The 19,887-nt window shown below is 53.0% G+C and overlaps 7 protein-coding genes across 7 annotated transcripts; 4 read left to right on the plus strand and 3 right to left on the minus strand.

The window, feature by feature from the left end:
* Positions 1-307: 307 nt before the first annotated feature.
* On the minus strand, positions 308-2,899 carry NCS57_00409700 (FAD-binding FR-type domain-containing protein; the record flags this gene model as incomplete). The annotated part of the gene is made up of 1 exon (XM_053054072.1): positions 308-2,899. The coding sequence occupies one exon, from the start codon at positions 2,897-2,899 to the stop codon at positions 308-310; it is 2,592 nt and encodes an 863-aa protein (XP_052916232.1).
* A 2,598-nt stretch (positions 2,900-5,497) lies between these two features.
* NCS57_00409800 (Ribosomal RNA-processing protein 43) lies at positions 5,498-6,508 on the plus strand (the record flags this gene model as incomplete). Its single annotated transcript, XM_053054073.1, has 1 exon — positions 5,498-6,508. One exon carries the CDS (start codon positions 5,498-5,500, stop codon positions 6,506-6,508), a length of 1,011 nt encoding a protein of 336 aa, XP_052916233.1.
* A 449-nt stretch (positions 6,509-6,957) lies between these two features.
* On the plus strand, positions 6,958-8,719 carry NCS57_00409900 (Rab proteins geranylgeranyltransferase; the record flags this gene model as incomplete). Its single annotated transcript, XM_053054074.1, has 3 exons — positions 6,958-7,031; positions 7,104-8,188; positions 8,382-8,719. 3 exons carry the CDS (start codon positions 6,958-6,960, stop codon positions 8,717-8,719), a joined length of 1,497 nt encoding a protein of 498 aa, XP_052916234.1.
* A 454-nt stretch (positions 8,720-9,173) lies between these two features.
* On the minus strand, positions 9,174-11,364 carry NCS57_00410000 (Rad21-Rec8-N domain-containing protein; the record flags this gene model as incomplete). Its single annotated transcript, XM_053054075.1, has 4 exons — positions 9,174-10,887; positions 10,936-11,205; positions 11,256-11,292; positions 11,346-11,364. 4 exons carry the CDS (start codon positions 11,362-11,364, stop codon positions 9,174-9,176), a joined length of 2,040 nt encoding a protein of 679 aa, XP_052916235.1.
* Positions 11,365-12,484: 1,120 nt separating this feature from the next.
* Positions 12,485-14,421, minus strand: NCS57_00410100 (MFS domain-containing protein; the record flags this gene model as incomplete). The annotated part of the gene is made up of 5 exons (XM_053054076.1): positions 13,881-14,421; positions 13,311-13,828; positions 12,939-13,260; positions 12,743-12,885; positions 12,485-12,673 (listed from the first exon to the last, which is right to left on the minus strand). Exons 1-5 carry the CDS (start codon positions 14,326-14,328, stop codon positions 12,485-12,487), a joined length of 1,620 nt encoding a protein of 539 aa, XP_052916236.1. The 5' UTR covers positions 14,329-14,421.
* Positions 14,422-15,370: 949 nt separating this feature from the next.
* On the plus strand, positions 15,371-17,085 carry NCS57_00410200 (uncharacterized protein; the record flags this gene model as incomplete). Its single annotated transcript, XM_053054077.1, has 3 exons — positions 15,371-15,944; positions 16,001-16,066; positions 16,118-17,085. The coding sequence occupies 3 exons, from the start codon at positions 15,371-15,373 to the stop codon at positions 17,083-17,085; spliced, it is 1,608 nt and encodes a 535-aa protein (XP_052916237.1).
* Positions 17,086-17,816: 731 nt separating this feature from the next.
* NCS57_00410300 (uncharacterized protein) lies at positions 17,817-18,246 on the plus strand (the record flags this gene model as incomplete). Its single annotated transcript, XM_053054078.1, has 2 exons — positions 17,817-18,041; positions 18,103-18,246. The coding sequence occupies exons 1-2, from the start codon at positions 17,955-17,957 to the stop codon at positions 18,244-18,246; spliced, it is 231 nt and encodes a 76-aa protein (XP_052916238.1). The 5' UTR covers positions 17,817-17,954.
* Between the last annotated feature and the right edge of the window lie 1,641 nt (positions 18,247-19,887).

Here is a 19,887-nt window from a genome sequence, read left to right on the forward strand (position 1 = left end):
CAACTTGAGGAACCCTTCTGGCCTGCCTCTTCGTCATCATGTCATGTCATGACCCATTGAGCCGGCCGATCACCGGATTATACAGAGCAAAAGAACATGGTAAGAAATGATGGAATTAGAGTAATAGTATAGTAGTGTGTGGACATGATATAGTCCGTCCATCCAAGGACATATATGTGTAGTAGTCGTACTAGTAGTTATGTACTAGGTCATCAAAGTCAGATCGCTCATGGTATCTCTTCGCTCCAGGTCATTCCAGCCCATAAAAATACAGTCCATCTTGCGATCCCTCCAGATAACCCGCCTCTTATAGGGCAAAGTTCTCGGTGTGCAAGAAAATCTCCTCCAGTTCGTCGTCGCCCCAGATCTCGGCCTGCAGCCGTGCCACCGTGTTGGCAACGCCGACTCTCATGGATGGCGGCCCGCACACAAACACCGCCGTGCGCCGGCCAAGAATACCCCGTCCATCGGGGCCACCGGTCGCCCACTCCTTGAGCATGTAACCCAGGTCAGGTCGGCCATACTCCACACTCCATCCTCCATCGATCTGGTGGGGCACGGGGAATGCGAACCGCATCAAGCTCTTCTGAAATTCGGTCGGCGTGCTGGCGAAACCAAAGTCGAAGCCCGAAGGGGGTCCGAATGTCGATGTAGGCCGGGGCCGTGCGGGTTCCAGGTTGGTAGTTCGGAGATGCGCGAGCTCCGGAGCCCGGACCGGCAAGTCGTCGTCTTCCGGCCTCGGCTCTTGAGATGGTCTCGGTGGTGCGTAGTTAAAGTGAGGTGGGTTTTCAACGTTCATTGGCCTAAATCGGAATTCTTCCTTTGCAGGCTGATCGTCTTCATCAACTGCCGGTTTCTTGTCCTCGGGATAACCATAATTATCGAGCTTCTTGTACGCCTCCTCTCGATTAGTGGGTGGTGTTCCGGGGGGTGGAGGCGGGAATGAGTGAGGCTGGAGGTACTTCTGCTGAGGAAGAGCAGTGATGCGATCCTCATCCTCAGCACGGAGTTCTCGCTCGCGCTCCGGATCACCCTGAGCCTCGGACTGGATCAAGGCCGAGTTTCGCTTTGAGGCAATACCAGCCACAAACCCATCAAGCTTGTCGTGAAACATGTGGCTCAGAGCCCGGGGGTTGTTGGGGCCGGCATTGGGAGGGCCCTGGTTGAAGGGGCCTGGCGCATCCATACCAGGGCGTGCTCTAACAGCTGAGGTGACAAAGAACTTGCAAGTGACACTCTCAGGGGGAGCAGACTCTCGGCAGATACGCAGCTCCTCGCGGAACCAGTCCATCGCCTCAAGTCGCTTCAAAGCCCAGACGACAACGACCTTCTTGGTAATGGCCTTGCCATCTCGCATTCTCTTGATAAGATTCAGGAGCTGCGACACAAGCGCAGTGATACCGCTGCCTCCCGCAATGAGAATGCAGGTGTCAAAGGCAGCGAGATCACGACGCATTCCACCATAGGGGCCGTCCAGGAAAGCACGATAAGTATGGAACGGTCCCTTCTCAATGGCCGTCTCCAGGACCCGACGAGTAAATCCTCCATAGGGTCGGAAGACGAGAGTACAGTCACGGTACTCTTCACCATATTCCGAAGGGAAGTCGTCACTGCATAGTGAAGCGACAGTAAAGGGGTGGTTCTCAAAGAGAGAGATACCCGGCATTCGGAGATAGAAGTATTGTCCGGGCTTCCATCGCTGTTGGGTTGGGATGGTGATCTTGATGGCGTTCTCGGCCATGAGTGTGATGGCAGCCTCGTCGCCAACAAGGAAGGACATGCGCCAGGGCTTGGTCCAGTTGAGCTTGAACAGTCTCAAGAAGTAGCAGAAGACCCAAATGCCAACAGTAGTCCAGAGATAGGCCCATGACATGAGAAAGTTCTTTGTGTGCCAGAAAAGGAGGCCGACATAGAGGATTCCCACTGGGATGTGGAGAAGGACAAACACCTCGTATGCCATTCTCCTGATGAAGGGGAGAGACGCCACACAAAGCCAGATAAGGGGCACCAGGCAGGCAATGCCGGTGCCGTAGATAATACCACTGCCACCGGGGAACAGGCGTTGGAACACTTCCATGCCGCCATCATCCCAGACGGGCTGGACATAAAATGGGATGGCGTGGACGAGTGAGAGGAACAGCAGGAGATAGCCCGCCCATCGGTGGAATACGTTGAGCCGCTCAGGGCCGATGCCGATGAGAATGGTCAAGAGGTTTGCCTTCATACTCGTCGCAATAATCCAAGGCGTCAAGGCGACACCAATCATGCCCGCGCGAATCGCCAATGGCGGTGAGCCATACTGAATGCTCTGCCAGTACAGGGGCTGCTGAAGGAAGCAGTAAAGGACGACAAAGATGAGCGAGACGAAGACGGTAGTGAGAACGGCCAGTGACGAAAAGGTAATTCGACGTCTTCCCCATACAAAGTCCGGGATGGGGCGGTAAAAGATCCAACGGAACAGAGCCAGGGTATCGTTGACAATGCTGACAGAGGAGAAGTGCGCCTTTGGTCGGAAGGCCTTCTCACCAGGCGCGTCGCCTTCATGGAAGAGTCGTGGGCTCTGTGCGCCCGGGATTCCGCCGGACATGGCATACTCTTCCTGCATGCTGTACAGGTTTCGGTAATGCTCCTCCACCTCTTGCTTATAGATGGCCTGTCGAATCTTGTCCTGCCAGAGATGCCAGACCCGCATTATGAGAACGGTGCCGATCAAGGCAATGGCGAAGTATGACCATCCTCGGCCATATTTGCCAGACTTTTCCCAGGGGTCGACAGTTTGCGCTTGGATGAGACCGGGTGGACTTGTGGGTGTGATGGCGATTTCAATGCGCTTGACAAGGTTTGAGAAGGACCTTGAGACCCCATTGACGGCCTCGCGGATGTGCAGGTTGGGAGCCATTTCGACCAGCGACAGAGCTCCAGGTGAGGGCGGTAAAAAGAGGCGACGGAGCGCGTTGAAGGCCTTTCTCTAATTCGACATGAACGGCGAGTTATAGTATATACTTCAAGCTCGTGGGTCGGTATAAAGGGCCTTGGTGGTGTGAGACGATGTCGAATCGGCGCCTCCAGTTGTTGCTCTATCAATTGCAGTCCAGGTTGCGAGGGTCTATAAGTGCACAATAGGGATAACCAGTCTATGCTACACCGAGTCGAAGAATACCAGATCCTTCGATTGGATGTAGGAGTGACAGAGGCACGGACGATAAACGAGAGTATACAGAAACACCTTGGTGCTGGGGGGATTTGGGAGAGCAGAGGATTAAAACAAGAGCTACGGTGGGGGCCGTGAGGGCATGCGGCCGGATATATGGCCTCAGGCGATCGGGTCTTCACCGTTCAGCAGACAAGACTAGACCAGGGAACTTGGACAGGGTCCGATGGGAAACGGCAGATGGTGGGTGCCTCTTGTGATATGGCGGCGGCAAAGCTTGTCACCGCGGACATGGGGTGGGTAGAGAGAGGTGGAATTCGAGATTCGCCATGTGGGAAAGAGGTTGACCGGTCAAATCACAGCAGGGAAGAGCTTCGACAAGCACCGTCAAGAGGCGCGCCATACTGCGCAGAATGTGAAAGGTCACCCAGCTTTTCCAGGGCAAGCGGCTGACGGAGCATCGATATTGGCTGACGCTCGAAATGCAGTCTCCCCGCCTGTGGACCGCTAATCCGTCACACAGCCGCGAGAGCTGGCGTGGTTGAGCGAGGAACAGGCGCAGCCGGCGTGATGATAGTGGAGGGGAGGGTAGCATGCAGGCAAGCTAGAGTGGGCGAGGAAAGACGATGGCGGGAGGTGGAGGTCCCGGCTTGTCTGCCGGGGCCGTTGGCTGCGTGCGGTCTGCACTTTCGGGCTGGGGATCGCCGCGATGGATGGCTGGGGTCGGATTTTGTTTCCTCTTGTTTCTTCTGTTTCTCTTCATACTGGGGGCCATGGTTATGGGCCTCGACACTTGACAACCATCAACAGCTTCCATCTTGCGAATTTTATCGCGGAATGACTCGGCGCTATACACAATGTCAACAAACAAGACCCAGACTCGTGAAAGCTGCTAGAGCCTGGGCATTGTGATTGAGTGAATCGAACGAGCAAAGCTCTCAACCGTTGTTGGCTCGTCCCAAAGCCACGGAAGATGAGCGTCTGAGAACGTGGCGGGATTGGACGCGCAGGTGCATCCAAGCACAGGGTTCCTGGCACTTGCTACGGTCCATGCGTCCGTCGCCTTTCCATTCAGGACAGGTCGATTGCGGTCGGAAGCTGTTGGGGGCCGGATGGGATGGCGGAGGAAGAGGGTGCAGGATCAGGGTGGAGCTCTGAGATGCAAAGCGGTGATGAGGCTATGAGAGCCTCTGATTGGCCCAGAGACGCCGTGACGACCCTTGCGGATGTGCCATGGCTTCTCGAGCGGGCGGCAACAGGCGACTCGCGATTCGCTGCGGCCCGTGAGGGCTTTGACGGGGGTTTAATCGCGTGCGTCGTCGATTCGTGCACCGTTCCGCTTGTTTTTTCTTCATCAGCGGGCGGTTGGCCTCATTCGACGGGAGTTCGCTGCTTGTCTCGGGGATTTGGTGCTCGAAAGGGGTCAGGAATCATCCGGCCACCCGTTCATCGTTCGATGCACAAAGACTCTCACCATGTCGCACGACATGTTCCTCAAGTCTGTTGGTGATAACTCGCGTGCCATGCACCTTCGCTGCGGTCCGAAGCGGGACGGCGGCCGATGCACCATAGGACCAACAACAAAAGACCCTATGTTCCCTGGTCTTTTCCCCGCCCCCTCTATAGCTCGACGTCTCTTCTCGCAGCTTTGTCGTTCCTTCCAGTCGAGGTTTTCTGCTGCTGAGCGCTGAATCTTCCGGCCATTATGCCGGTCACCAACCAACAGACCGGTGCACTAAGGTTGATCGTTACTTGGATGTGAATCCTATGTGATGACATATCCGGGCTATCCGTCATCTGGGGTGGTATTGACATGAGTATCCGTAGAGTCGTGCGAGTCAAGGGTTTGTTGTCACGCGCTTACAGGTTTGTGGTCAATTATACACCCAATGGTAATATCTGGTCGATATGCTCCAAGTTGTCTCCAAGCGGCTTGGTGACACTAGACATCACACTTTAGCACAACCCACCGCACTCCAGATTCGGAATCTGTGTATTATATCGCAGAGAACCCGATTCGCGCTTCTCCAGCCGAGTCAACAATATCCAGTGTTATAGTGCCAGGGACGGCGGCAAGCACAATTCGGCATCAACATGTGAAAATTGGTCTAGTTACCCTACATTATTGATGTGAATCTGAGATTTGGAGATTCGAGTTCAGCCTCGTACCCCGCTTCGACACGATTGGCCAAAGCTTCCCCCAAATCCACCAATCAACCCCACGAGGCTGTCATTGTTTCCAACTTTTCATCATCCTCAATTGTCAAAGGCACTGAGCCTTCTCCAAAACCATTCGACCGCAACCACACGCAAGTCTCGTCGCCCAAAGGGACAGTTGCTTTCAACATGTCTCATACCTCCGGGCTCTCTCGCGCCACCTTTGCGAAGCTCTCCCCCCATCCTTACCTGCTTGCCAACATTGATCCCTCCGACGATGCAGCTCCAGCTCGAAGCAATCGTCGGGCCCCTACCGACGTCCGCATCCCATCAGTGAACGCGTCAAGCTTGTCGCACGCACATGGAAGCTCCCTCGTACGGATGGGCGACACCACTGTCATCTGTGGTGTTCGAGGCGAGACAATCCTGACCTCCAATATTCCGAGCTATCGTGCCTCCAACACCGAGACCGAGCTGAAGGAGTATGATCTCCTGGTCCCAAACATTGAGCTTGCCACAGGCTGCGCCCCCCAGTTTCTCCCAGGCGGTCCGCCGAGCACACTAGCACAGACTCTCAGCACGCGTGTCTACTCCCTCCTTCACAGCTCCAAAGTCATCAAGCCTGAAGACCTGCGGATATGGCACACCCTGCCAGCCGAAAACCTTGAAGCAGACGACGAGGATCGCATGGAAGAAGACGAACCGGAAACGAAAGATGGGGAGAAGGTTGTTGTGGCATACTGGGTACTCTACATCGATATTTTCTTCATCTCGTTTGATGGGAACCCATTCGACGCTGCCTGGGCTGGTACGCTGGCTGCGCTACGAGACACAAAGCTCCCGAGAGCACGATACGATGCGGACCGAGAAATGATTGTCTGCACTCGAAAAGACCCGATTCCCCTCACAATCACCAGTATCCCAGTTGCCTGCACTGCAGCTGTTTTCACTGGCAAGGAGACGGACCGACCCACTGACGGCAAATTCTGGATGCTTGCCGACCCTGACAGGCTGGAAGAGTCACTCTGCGACGAGAGTGTGACTATTGTGGTGGACTGCAAGGATGGGGATATAAGGATCTTGTCCATCTCGAAGCATGGAGGCACAGCCTTGACTCCCCAGCTTCTCACATCGAAGCAATTCTTGAGTTGGGCAACAAAGCGGTGGGAGGGGGTTAACGCGGCAATCACTCAGTCATAGAAAAATGATACCCCAATACAAAGATGATATGGAATGCAACACGGGCTACTAGGAGTAGCCGTTTAGATCTACAGCTTTGGCACTTCATGCTTGGTTCTGGTGAAGAAATGTGTCAAACCATTCGAACCACCCTTTCAGACTTTATTCTAGGGCAGTAGATACTGGCAGACAAATTGCTCTACCACTCAGAAAAGTGAGTAGTAATGAAACTACTCACGCCGCAGACAATGTTCCGCCAGAGGAGGTAGACACTGTATAGAGGGCTGAGCGGATGATGAGAAGAAAAAAAGAGAAGAGAAGAGAAAATCCGACGTCAATTTCAGTTGAATTGAGGTTCCGCGCACGGACCACGGAACCGAACCCAGCCCCACCTCGGCCTTCAAATCTCCGCGTCGCAAATAAAAGTCAGACTCAACTTCCTTCTTCCTTCATCTTCATTCTCCCTCACCATGGAATCCCTCTCAGAGACCCTGTGGGATGTAGTGATCAGCGGCACTGGGCTACAGCAGTCCCTACTCGCCCTGTAAGCTTTGGATTCCATCGTCGAGACTGTCGTGTGCCTTGATCAGACTGACCCAGCCTTCGTTGCTCGAAGAGCTTTGTCGCGTTCAGGCAAAAACATACTCCACGTCGATCCCAACGACTACTACGGGGGCTGCGAGGCGGCTTTCAGTCTCCAAGAGGTGGACGAGTGGGCTGAGAAGCACAGCTCTGCTGACAACGGGAAACTGTTTGCTGCCGCAGAGGTCAAGCGTGATGGCGACAGTCCAGCTTCGGTACGAGCTTACAGCTTGGCCCTTGCGCCGCAGCTGATACACTCGCGATCGAAGCTGGTGACACAGCTGGTCGACTCGAAAGCGTTTCGCCAGATCGAGTTCCTCGCCGTCGGATCCTTCTACATCTACCAACCACCCTCAGAATCTTCCCCGACCCCTTCGCTCAGCAGGATCCCCTCGACCCGAGAAGATGTTTTCTCAAACACATCTATACCGGCCCGGTCCAAGCGGTCCCTGATGAAGTTCCTCAAGTTTGTGCTTGACTATGAGTCGGAACCTCAGACCGATGTGTGGGGGCCTCGCGCAGACGAGCGGTTGGCAGAGTTTTTGGCGTCCGAGTTCAAACTTGATGCTACACTCCAGTCCTACGTCGTTACACTGACCTTGAGTCATGACGGGAACATTTCTGTCAAAGACGGCCTTGCGACCATCAGCCGCCACCTGACATCTATGGGTGTCTTCGGGCCAGGCTTCGCTGCCGTCTACCCTAAATGGGGTGGCCTCTCAGAGGTAGCTCAAGTGGGCTGCCGGGCTGCTGCTGTCGGCGGCGCAGTCTACATGCTGGGCTCCGGCATTCGGGATTTGCAGAAGCCACAGTCTGATCAGGCAGATGCGCCATTGGCGCTCACCTTTACTAACGATATCGAGGTGAAGGCCAAGCTGGTGGTCCAAGGCAACGAGGAATCGGACCCGGAAGACCGCCGAATCAGCAGGATCACCGCGGTGACCAAATCTGACTTGTCAGCTCTCTTTGAGCTGCTGACCGAGGGTGCTCCCACGCCAGCTGTTGCAGTCGTTGCCTTCCCAACTGGTTCAATCTCTGACGAGGATGGAAAACCCTCAGAGTACCCAGTCTATGCAATGGTGCACTCGAGCGACACAGGGGAGTGCCCCACTGGACAATGTAAGTTTCACCTTTCTTCCTGTTCTGTCTTGCGCTTGCTTTGGTGTTATGATGATTCACATACCGAATACTTATCTACATTGTCTGAATTTCATTGACGATCATTATCTCTGACAACCTGATACACACCTCACACCTCAATCTTTGTTTGCTGTACATGCCTGCATTACATGACGCTAACGAATGATATTAGATGTTCTCTACCTGAGCACCGTTCGTACATCGTCGGCCAAGATCGTCCTCGAAAAGGCCTTGTCGTCGCTTCTCGCTACTGTGGCAGACGGCCAAGAAGTCCCTCCTTGCATCTACCAGCTGTACTATGAGCAAAGTGTTGGTGCTAGCTCCTTGAACGTAGACGACAGTGTTGCTACCTTTTCATCCTCTCTGTCGAGCCTTGCTTTCGATGATTCCTTACTGGACTCTGTTCAACAGGCCTGGGAGTTGGTCACAGGTAGTTCCGGTCAAGACGAGACCGAGTACATGAGGTTTGAGGATCGAGAAGGCGGAGATGATGACGATGCTTACGATTAGATAATGTCTGGACGCATAATGAAATAATATGACTTTAATTCCTCTCTCGATGTGAATGATGATTGGTCATGATGATTGATCATGAAGGCTATCTTGCTTGCCTTCTGCCCACGCACTTGAATGCTGTCCATTTTACCCGTTGCCTGATTGTCCCATGACCCCAAATCGCCCACTTGAGCTGATCCCCCCGGTTGGTATCCGTATTCTTTGGCCGTTTCCCCAGGCAACTTGTTGATCCCGATATTCCCCATATTGCTGCAACCCGAAGCAGTCTTAAAACCCCAAAACAACATTCCCGTTTGTTACCCGAAAATCAAAGCAGCCCAGCCCATGTCATGATATTCCGCAGAGACATGTCCCATCAACGTCGTGTATTCGCCCGTCCCGGCAGTTTGTCGCAGATGAAAACAAAAATAGAAAAGAATGAGGTATATCCCGGAGTTCGAAAAGAAATCTAGGCCAGTTCATCAACCATGTCATCGTCCTGCTCAGGAAGAGTCAACCCGATGCGAATTGTGCCAAAGGGTTGATTCTGGGCGATGCCATCCTGTTCGACAGCGAGGGCGCTCTTGGTTGCAAGGGTCAGGACATGCATGAAAGCCTCCGAGATGAACTTTCTTGCGCTGGCTGGGTCCTCAAGCTCGTCGGTGAGGGTGTTAAAGTTGATCCAGCGGCGGTCGACCCGATCACGAGAGCGGGTATAGCCCTTGGCCTGGGCTTGAACTGTAGCATAGCCGAGAAAATCAAGGGCAGAATTGTCGAGACCCTGTGTAGTGTTCTGTGTGTCGTTGCCAGCAGGGATATCCAGGCCATCCAGAAAACCGTCGTGCCCGATGGAATCGTTCTGAGAGTGAAGCTGTGGGAAGTCATCAGAACCATAAGGCAGACCGGGAAGATCGCTCCAACGTTCAATAGAGCGAACGGCACTTCCATGGCCAAGGAGAGGGCTGGGGGCAGGAATATTCTTCTGCACACTTCCGTGTCCTCGGATGGATGAACCGGGGGCAACAGAGGGAGGGCGACTCCAGGGAGCCATGGAGGAAGAGTGTCGATCCTCGAGAGCTTGAACAACCTCCATGCCCATCTCAGGGGCCATGTCGTCGCCGGGAATGATTGCACCCAAACCGTCACCCAGACCGCGCCCCATCTCAGCACCACCATCCGTCTTTTGGCGAACACGTCTCTCATCACCCTGGTTTTCTTCGAAGGCTTCGGCAGAAACACGACGTCGTCCATGGGACTTGAGTTCCTCTTCCTGCTCAGGCTCGTTGCCCTGAAGACGGGCCAGAAGCGACATGCCAGAAAAGTCCTCTACGAGTGGATGATTGAACCCTGCGAGAGTTCTCCCAACGCCTGCAATGCCGTTGCCGAAGAGGAAGGCCTTGGCATTCTTTCGTGCTTGAGTTACAGTCGTTGTCGGGATTGGCTTTCGGCTTGCCTCCATGTTGGCAAGATAGTTGACAGACCAGCTGCGAACCTCTGCCGAGGGAACATAGTCTCTCTGATCAACCATGCGGCATAGCTTGCGACGTCTTTTCCGACGAGCGGGGGCCTGGGCCTGCTCGGTCTCAACTGATTCGGTGGTTGGAACAACTGAGGAGGTGGACTTTTCAGCACGGCGACGCTTGGGAAAGGGTTCCGCATCAGGCAGCGCATCTTCTCCCATGATGACCACGTTTTCGCCACCGACTTGCTCCTTCTCAGGACCAGGACCAGCGATGTTGTCCTGAGGTTGAAGGTCGAACCCAGGAAGAGGCGGGAGCTCTGGCTCAGGCTCTCCAAGGCCAACGAGGTTGCCGTCGGCGTCGAAGTTGAGGAAGACACCAGGGAGGCCCTCAAGCTCATCTCCACCGAAAGGGTTGAAGTCCGCCAAAGGATCCTGCGGGTTGAAGGGTTTCGCAAAAGGAGAGTCTTGGTTGAGGTCAGTTGGAAGACGGTAGCTGCCTCCCGAATGCGAGGACTGCGGGAGGTCGAAGCCCAGCAGTGAATGATTTCTGCCTGAGGAGCCGGTGACTTGAGTCAAAGGAGTCATCTGGGAGACATTGTGCTGAGAAGAGAACTTGTTCGAAAAAAGGACCAAGTCGTTGGCGCTGGTGAGGAGATCAGGGTTTGGCACGCTGTTGGAAGGGTCGAAGTTCGGATCGTCCTGCAGAGTGATATTGTGACGCCTTGGACAGTTAGTGAAGCTTTGGAGATGGGAATAAATGGCAGCTTACTTGGTCTTGCCTGCACGCGGGTCCGTTTCATTTGTTTGCATGACTCGAAAGAAGGTCATCATGTCGGCCTGGGTCTTCTCGGCGTCTGAAAGAACGTAACGACACTGCTGAGCAAACACGCGAGAGACGCCATAGAGGAGATTGCCTTGAAGACGCAGAGCCAGAGGGGCTCCGGGATGGATGATGGTCTCGCATGCCTTGGGGACGTCGACCTCTTGGATGGCCTTTCTGGTCACCTTCTGATTCGTGTTGCCGACCGTGGCCACTAGCCTGAGAAAAGGTCAGTGGAAATCAAGGAGAGGAGAATAGAGAATGTAAACCAGATGGTAGCAACCCCATACTGGGTGTTGCTGAGAACTAAGAAAGGAGTTAGCAGTAGATTGAGGGCGAGGGATACTGAGCGGACACACTCTCGTGGCTATAGAACATGGTGCTCTGCCTTGCTCATTCGAATTCCTGAGTACCTGAAGAAACTCCCCGAGAATAAAGATAAGTAAAGAGAAACCAGGGCCCGTCAGCGTGGTTCTATCGAACCCCTTGGCCGACGCCCTGACGAGATGCTGGTCGTGATGCTGGAGGATGATGGCGTGAGGTTTTCGGAGAAGACGATTGAAGAGGAGGAGAGGGGAAACGCGAAAAGGGAACGAGTAAAAAATGTCACGCGTCACGATCAAGTGCGAACGAGGCTCATGGGAGCCGAGTTTTGGCAGCTGGCCGTAAGTGTCAAGCAGCTGGCAGTTGAGGCAGGAGCGACTGGGACCTGAACTCGGCGTGGATAATGCATTTGCCTCACTATTGTCAACTCAATTAACCAAGAGAAAGACATATATCCCTTCTTTTGGAAACCCAGTTATTGATACATAAAAATACTAAATGATTCTATTTATTGAACCCTTGGTCCTAGTGGCTATGTCTTTCGAGCCCAGGTCTAAGTTCTGCTCGATCTTCGCACCTTCCAGCTGCCAGGAGTTGTCATCCTAAACCTTAGGATGAGGTTTACTTGGGACAAGTCCCGCCCCACTAATTGTTCAGCAACACCAAGCAGCATCTCTTACATCTGCTGCCGATATCACAGTCTCATCTTCCACTCCTCCTCGTCGCATCTTAGAATTCTCCCACTTGATGAGTCCTCAAACCGTCTCGCTTTCCATCAAGCAACCAACTCAGGTTCCGTGGTCTAGTTGGTTATGGCATCTCGTTAACACCGAGAAGGTCCCCGGTTCGATCCCGGGCGGAACCACTCTTTTTGCCCTCCTCACCTTTTGTCTCTCACAGATTTGAGGACCACCGATCTTTTTGATTGTCTTGAAGTGACAGTGCCCAGTTTAGCACATTACTGATATTTCTGGGAAGCAGCACGCTTATTGGATGGGGGTGTTGCGAGTCCGAGTAACTTTCAACTATGTATTTCTACACTTTTTGTAGCCCTAGTTGATAGGAGCCATAAACCAGAGCATGCACTCGGGCGTTCTATGATGGTGATCCTCGTTAAGGGTTGTCACCACATGAATCGGTCTGGTCCTAACAAGAAGTCTCCCGGAATACCATGTTACTTGTGGGTGGTTCGAAGGCCAGTTCCGCTGGCAATCAAAGCAGCGCAGAATCCAAGCAAAGCCACTGCAGTCGAAGCTCCGAAAGCGTACTTGAGACCATCATAATAGACAAGACGTGCCTTGAGCTGAATATCCGGCGGGAGGTGGCGGATAGAGTCGACCGAGTGTCGGATTTGATCGATGATCTAGGAACACAGTGATCAGCATTTACACACGCTACCGGCTTAGCTGACATGAAAAGAAAAAGGGCGTACTCTCCATTTATCTGATACCTCGCTCAGTGCGTCCGGCAACCGGACGCTGAGCGTAGTTTGCACAATGGCCGAGGTGACTGAAACACCCCAAACGGTTCCTAGGGAGCGGATGAGATACACGGTTGAGGCGGTGACTGCATGATCTAGGCGTGCCCTGTTAGCTCAATGAAAGCATTGCTGAGAACGGTCTGCTTACCGGCATGATCAAACGAAGCAAGAGAGGTAAAGAGAATACCAGGGTAAATGATGCCCTGACCAAGGTTTGCAGGAAAGACAAACACAAAGTACTTCCACGTGGAGTCCTCGAATCCCAACGAAGTCACTAGAGCGTTGCCCACTACCATGAGCAGAGCCCCCGTGCGGACAAGAGCAATCAACTTGCCCCAGCGAGACATGATGATTCCGGCGATGACACCGCCAATGGGTGTGGCAAGCGAAGGGATTGCGAGCCGAGCGCCGGCCGTGGTGGCTGAGTCGAGTAGGACGACTTGGAAGAAGAGCGGGAGCATGAAGAGATACTGGACAGCGAGTTAGTGACATGCAAAGTACATAAATATCTTCTACTCACACCGTAAGCGGCCATGCCAGCACACACGTTTGCGGCCTGCGTTGCTATAGGTAGTCTCCCCTGGAGTAAACGGAGAGGAATCACTGGGATAGCACTCGTTTTCGCTTCAACTAGGAGGAACAAAGCGAAGAGGGCAATACTACCAGCCAATGAGCCAATCACCCAGGGACTAGTCCAGGGCAATTCATTGCCTCCAAGGCTCAGGCCAACAAGCTGGACCGAGACGGCAACTACTAGCAGCAGTGAACCAGAGAAGTCGACCCTCTTCCAGACGGCACCCAGTCCGCTGTCGAGAGAGAAACCTCCAGGCTGGTTGGCGACAACGAGAGCCCCAATCACAAATGCCACGATGGACACTGGGACTTGGAGGAGGAAACACCATCGCCAACCAATGTGGTCTGCAATCGAGCCTCCGAAAGAAGCCCCGGCGATGGCTCCGAAGCCGAAGATGCCATTTTGAAGGGCTTGGTACATTCCGCGCTTCCGGAATGGGATCATGTCTGAATTGACGATGGTAGCTACAGAGTGTTAGTCTCCATATTATCAGGCATGTTCAATTCATAGACTCACCCATAGTCATCAATCCTCCACCGCCAAAGCCCGTCAGCGCCCGCATGCAGTTAAGAAAAACCACATTGTTGGCCACACCGCACCCAAGGCATCCGGCAGCAAAGGTGATGGTTGAGATGAAGAAGCACAGACGACGACCAAAAATATCAGAAACCCTTCCGTATAGAGGTTGGAAGGCAGTGCTGGTGACGAGATACGACGTGGTCAACCACGATGCCGTGTTGGCGGCGTCAAACTCGGAGCTGATGACGGCGTATGTTGCGGCGGTGATAGTACTATCAAGTCCGTAGAGAAACACATTGGACATGATGGCCAGTTGGATCCAGATGAAGCCCCGTGGGGGTTTCCATGAGTCCTCATCCGGGGCGCGGAGGAGGGGCTGATCCTCGCGGGCCTCGACGTTGTCTGCAGGGTTCAAGACCCCAGGTGAAGGAGAAGAACTTCTCATGGTGAGATAGTGATTTTTTTTGAGAAACGAAACTGGACGTCGGGGTTGTGATAGTATATCGTATAGTTGAATTGAGACAAGCTTGTGGGCTTGATAACTCTCACATCAAACTTGTGCGTGCGACTAAAACCTAGACACTCAATGCCGAGAACCGTGGGGCATTTAACGGGTCATCGGTAATGAATTGATAGATCGGTGTGACTCTACTGTTAGCACATGGCGAAATCTCTTGTCCGAATCACGTATTCGAGGTTCCGAGAACCGGTGGACCCTCCGAAACAGGGATGCCAAGACGATACTGTACTGCTGCATCAACTCGGATGTCGGTGATGCTACTGCATGGGTGATGGCCAATTGATCCAATTGCGCTTCTACGGTAGCTATTGGGGGACAATTCCATCTTGGTAAATATGGAATTGGTAGTCGCCAACTGTCATGTCAAACATTGACTGAAGCCAGCAGTGGGAGATGGCTACCTTGGCTGAACCCGAACCTGAATAGATGCATCCCACTACTTTGTAAAGCAAGACGATGTAATGGTGACATTACCAAGCACCTCTTGGATCTCATGCAAGAACTCGCTGGGCCCAACCTCACCTCGACACGTCACAGAGCCTGTGCATCTCAACGTAGTCTCCTTTGTCGTCATACAGATTGCATGGAATCACGCAATGCATCATCTCAAGCATTGGCACAGAACTCAATATTTATTCCCTCACCAAGAATGGCGATCTTGCCCCGCTTGTTGATCTCTCAATTGTCCAATGATTTCCTTGGCTAAGCAATGGCGTGCTGCATTGTATATAACGGCGACATTGGTCTCTTGCAGGCTTATATATTGCCGCAATGCCAGTGAAAACAACATCTCAAACAACTTACTCAAGCTTACAACTCCAACATCTTGCTTACTTTCTTGACTTCAATCTGAAAACTAGTGGTGGACTTTGGGCTCGTAGGCTGCATCAAGGTGAATGTACCTTTTCTTGGACGAGATGGATATCCGGGCCGCTGACGCTGCTAGCAACGCTCCTTCATCTCCAACATGAAGCGCTCTATTGCTCATATGATGGCCGCTTCTCTGGCCTTGGTCCCTCTCGTCGCGGCCGACTGGCAGTTTCGCTCTCGCCCTGACTTGGCACCCCCTCGTCTCAACATCACCATCCCTGCCACGGACGAGGTCGAACCAGGTTATCTTTTTGTGGCTCCCTTTGCGGGCTACCCAGACACCCCTACGGAGCAGCATGGTCCGCGCCAGGCAGGTCCTTACATCTTCAGGGACGACGGCGACCTTGTCTGGTCTGGCTATGGTCTCTACAGTATCTGGGCCACCAACTTCCAAGCCGGGCGCTGGAAGGGAAAGGACATCCTCTTCAGCTTTGAGGGTGATCACAACGCCGGGTACGGCCATGGCCATGGACACATCACAATCGTGGATCAACACTATGAGACGATCCGTGAGCTGCGTGCTGGGAACCACAAATTGGTGGACAAGCACGAGTTCCATATCGTCAACGAGGAGACTGGTCTTATCCAGATCTACCAGCCTGTGCCTCGAGATCTTCAGAAATGGGGCGCTAGTCCAGAGCAGCAGTGGATTGTGAATGCCATCATTCAAGGTTTGCACCAACTGCTAAAAGCCTGGTGGTCTCTGTTTGTATTAACTCGACTATAGAGCTTGACATTGCTACGGGCAAACTCCTATTCGAGTGGTCCAGTCTCGATCACGTCCAACCAGACGGCAAGTCCATTATCAGACAAACCACCACTTTCCAATGCTAACCTTCCACAGAAGCAGTCCTCCCTATCAACCCCGGCCAAGCCGGCTCTGGCTACAACAGCTCCGACGCCTGGGACTACTTCCACATCAACAGCGTCGACAAGGACGCCGAGGGCAACTACCTCATCTCAGCCCGCGACGCTTGCGCCATTCACAAGATCAACGGCACTGATGGCTCCATCATCTGGCGCCTTCATGGAAAGCGCTCCGACTTTTCCGTCCCTGACGACGCCAAGTTCTGCTTCCAGCACCACGCCCGCTGGCTCTCCCAAGAAGGGGATGTCGAGGTCATCAGCCTGTATGATAACAGCGCACATGGTACCGAGCATAGCGGAGGTTCAGAGGTTCATACGGCGCCTACGAGCAGTGGCAAGATTCTCCGGCTCAACACAACCTCGTGGACAGCCGAGCTGGTTGCGGGCTACTTCCCCCCTGACGACCTCCTTTCCAAGTCGCAGGGCAGCACACAGGTTCTTCCTGGCGGAAACGTACTCGTCAATTGGGGATCTGAAGGAGCTCTGACTGAGTTTACAGCCGACGGCACGCCCATCTTCCATGCCTACGTGGACTCGGGCTTCCTTGGTGTCGGTGCTGAGAATTACAGAGCTTTCAGGTACAACTGGACTGGTCTTCCCAACGAGACGCCCGCCATTGTGGCACTCCAAGGAAAGGAGGGCACCAAGGTGTATGTTTCTTGGAACGGCGACACCGAGACAGCTTCGTGGAGGTTCTACGCTGTCACTGACGAATATGGCTCTCGAGACTTCCTTGGCGAGGTGAAGCGGACCAGCTTCGAGACCAGCCTTGTGACATCCAAGAACATTGCCAGTGTCGCAGCCGATGCTGTTGATGTACACGGAAGGGTCATTGGCTCCACGGCTTCTGTTCTTGTCGAGGCTGAAGTGCTTCCAGCCCCGCTTGACAACACAAAAGGTCAGAAGCCACTGGGCAGATACAACGCCTTGGGAGCAGACCTCTAAATCTGAAACCTTGAATTGAGCTCAGTAATGGGCCGAAACAACAAAGACATTCATTACAATATCAGGAAGACGGGAGCTCACGTCACGAGCCTAGACGCTTGAACCGAACGGGAGAGATGGCTTCGCCCAGTACATGCAACTGGCGATTGTGGAACGCGCGTGTGATTTTGCTTTATTTGTTTTATGTACCCGACAATCCTTTAACTTAGATAGATCATCAAGTCACTCCTTTGCTAAAGATGATTGTGTTTAATGACGTCACCTGCCGAGTTGTGTGGACAAGGCATACCGGGCCAAGAGCTTGGAATTGTTTGAAAGAGGATCAAATTCTGCGATATTCTTTTTCTTTCTCCAATATTCGCGAGGGAGAACGATAAGAAAAGCTACTCCTTGGAAATATTTCCAATTAATCGTTGATATGAAATTTGACGATCATCCACGTTGTGCTGATTCTCGTGAGAATCTTGGTAGGAGGTTTCACGACTGACTCGTGAAAAGAAGAATGCCCAAAAACGGCAGCTGTCGGTCAAACAATGCAGGTCCCGGGTTTTAGTGTCTCTAGAAGGTACCAAGTCCCGGAGCTTGTGCGCCGTAGAAACTGGGGTAGAAAGCGTGCCTGCGATGGATCATGGGCATGACGTTGACGAGATGACGTCGTCGATTCATCACGATGCGGCCAGGTGCCAAACGCTGCACAGTGGCAGGAGGGGAACAAACTGAGAAACTTGGGTATAAATAATTCGTCTATCCTTTCACTGATTCTCCAATTCTTCACTCTCAATTCATCAACATCAAGGCTTGACAAGCATATCTCTTGCACTTACACCCACACACACAACAACACACAATCACACAACTTCACATTCAACATGCCTCGCCAAGGAGACGGTTCTTCCGACAACGGCCCCTTTGAGGCCGCCGAGCACAACATTGCCCACGGCGTCGGCAAGCCTGACGTGAGTGCCCCCTCTTTCAACACGAAAAAAAAGATGACTGCTAACACGCAACTCACAACAGTCCGACCGAGTCGACCGCGCAGACAAGACGGCTCCCCTCCCCGAGGGAAAGGACGAGCACGGCATGGGTCTCAAGGATGCCAACGCCAGCGGCGGACAGAGCCAGGGCATCAAGCAGGGCAAGGATGTCGGGCAGGGCAACTAGATGTGGTGATGGGGAAGAAGATACCTCTAGCGATCTGCACGTGAGTGCGTCATGACGACATTAATGAATTACAAGAAAGAAGTCAAAAGCAAAGAAGCTTGTTTCTCATCCGGTGAAAGGTGATTGACTGCGAGGATGTGATGCCCTGGAGAGGTTACTGTTGTTGCTGACTGGGGTTTTAAGCGGCCAGTGTCGACAGAGACAACTCTCAGGTGTTCAACTAACAAGATGATATCAGGTGCATCACAGTTCAGTATCGTGGTCTGGTCATTCTGACTTTCTCCAGGCTTTCTCGAGTGTCAATCGATCCCTCTGCTTTGGTTCTCCAACTGCCAAGGTTGATGATCGTGGATCGATGTCAAAGAAGCATCGAGATTCATCCAGCCCCACAATACCCACCCAGCCACACCCCCCACAAAAGGCTCCAAGAGCACGTGCCCCTGAGCCCGCAAAAAAAGGGAAATGAAATGACTCAAAAAACTCCACGCCACCACCGATATAATACGAAATAATCACGAACTCGTCCAACAAACAACCACACCAAGCGGTTCTTCACCGCTTGATCGGTCTGGTGGTCTAGTGGTATGATTCTCGCTTAGGGCAAACCCGAAAGCAAGCTTGCGAGAGGTCCCGGGTTCAATCCCCGGCCAGACCCTTCCTTTTGCCATTCGTCACGATGGTTTCCTCTTCTTTTTGGTTCCTGGAGACATTGGTTGGTTGGCATTGACGGCAGTAACTCAGTGACCAAACCTGAATCTCAGCTTTCGACGACGTCCTTCATGCTCCTCCTCCTCTCCTGTAGACCGTCCTCCACTCATCTCATATCGTCTCGGCTCCCTTCTCTCAACTCTATCATAAGCATACCGACGTCTCTCCCTCTCTCTACCAACAACTCTAGCCCCATCATCTCCTCCCTCCAAGTCCCCCATGACCCGTAACCAGTCCCGAATCCTCCTTTGCTCATCGCTGTGGTGTCGTCGCCGCTTGGCGAGATAATAAATGACATCCTCTAATGGAGGGACTCCTCGCTCTTCCTGCCAGGTGCCGATTCTCTTGCTGCGTCCCTTGTCCTTCTGTGCGGTGGGTCGAGTGTGGTCCTTGTCGGGGCATTTGCAAGGGGGTTCACGGTCTACCCTACATTCTCGACAAGATTGATGATTGTCGCCGCAAAACTGCCCAAAGTTGTCAGTAACCATGCCAATTGAGATTGAAGCATCATGTCTCGCACTTACAACGTTGACTTGGTTGCCAATGGCGCTGTTATTGCCCTCTTGTCGAGTCTTTGTTGGTGGATAATCTCCATCACAGCAACACGGGTCATCTTGACCACAACTCCACTCCGACCATGAGCTCTCACTCTCACTCTCCCAGCATGTGTTAAAAGCCCCGGACGATGAGCAAGGCACCGGACGCGCGCCGTGGAATCGAGGCCGTGCTCTTCTGCCCCCTAGACCAGCTAGTTCGTTCCAGCCGTCGTCAATTTCAGCGATACCATCAGCCATTGCTGCAAGGTTTAGTCGTGAATAGCGTTCTTCGTAAAGAAGACAAGATTACCGAGAGATTACAATGAGACCAAATGCCTCTGATGAAGAAAGAAAGCAGACCACAATTTCTCTTCCCTGGTCATGTTTGTGTCGTACT

The sequence above is a fragment of the Fusarium keratoplasticum genome, chromosome 3 (assembly GCF_025433545.1).
Source record: "Fusarium keratoplasticum isolate Fu6.1 chromosome 3, whole genome shotgun sequence".
Taxonomy (NCBI): Eukaryota; Fungi; Ascomycota; class Sordariomycetes; order Hypocreales; family Nectriaceae; genus Fusarium; species Fusarium keratoplasticum.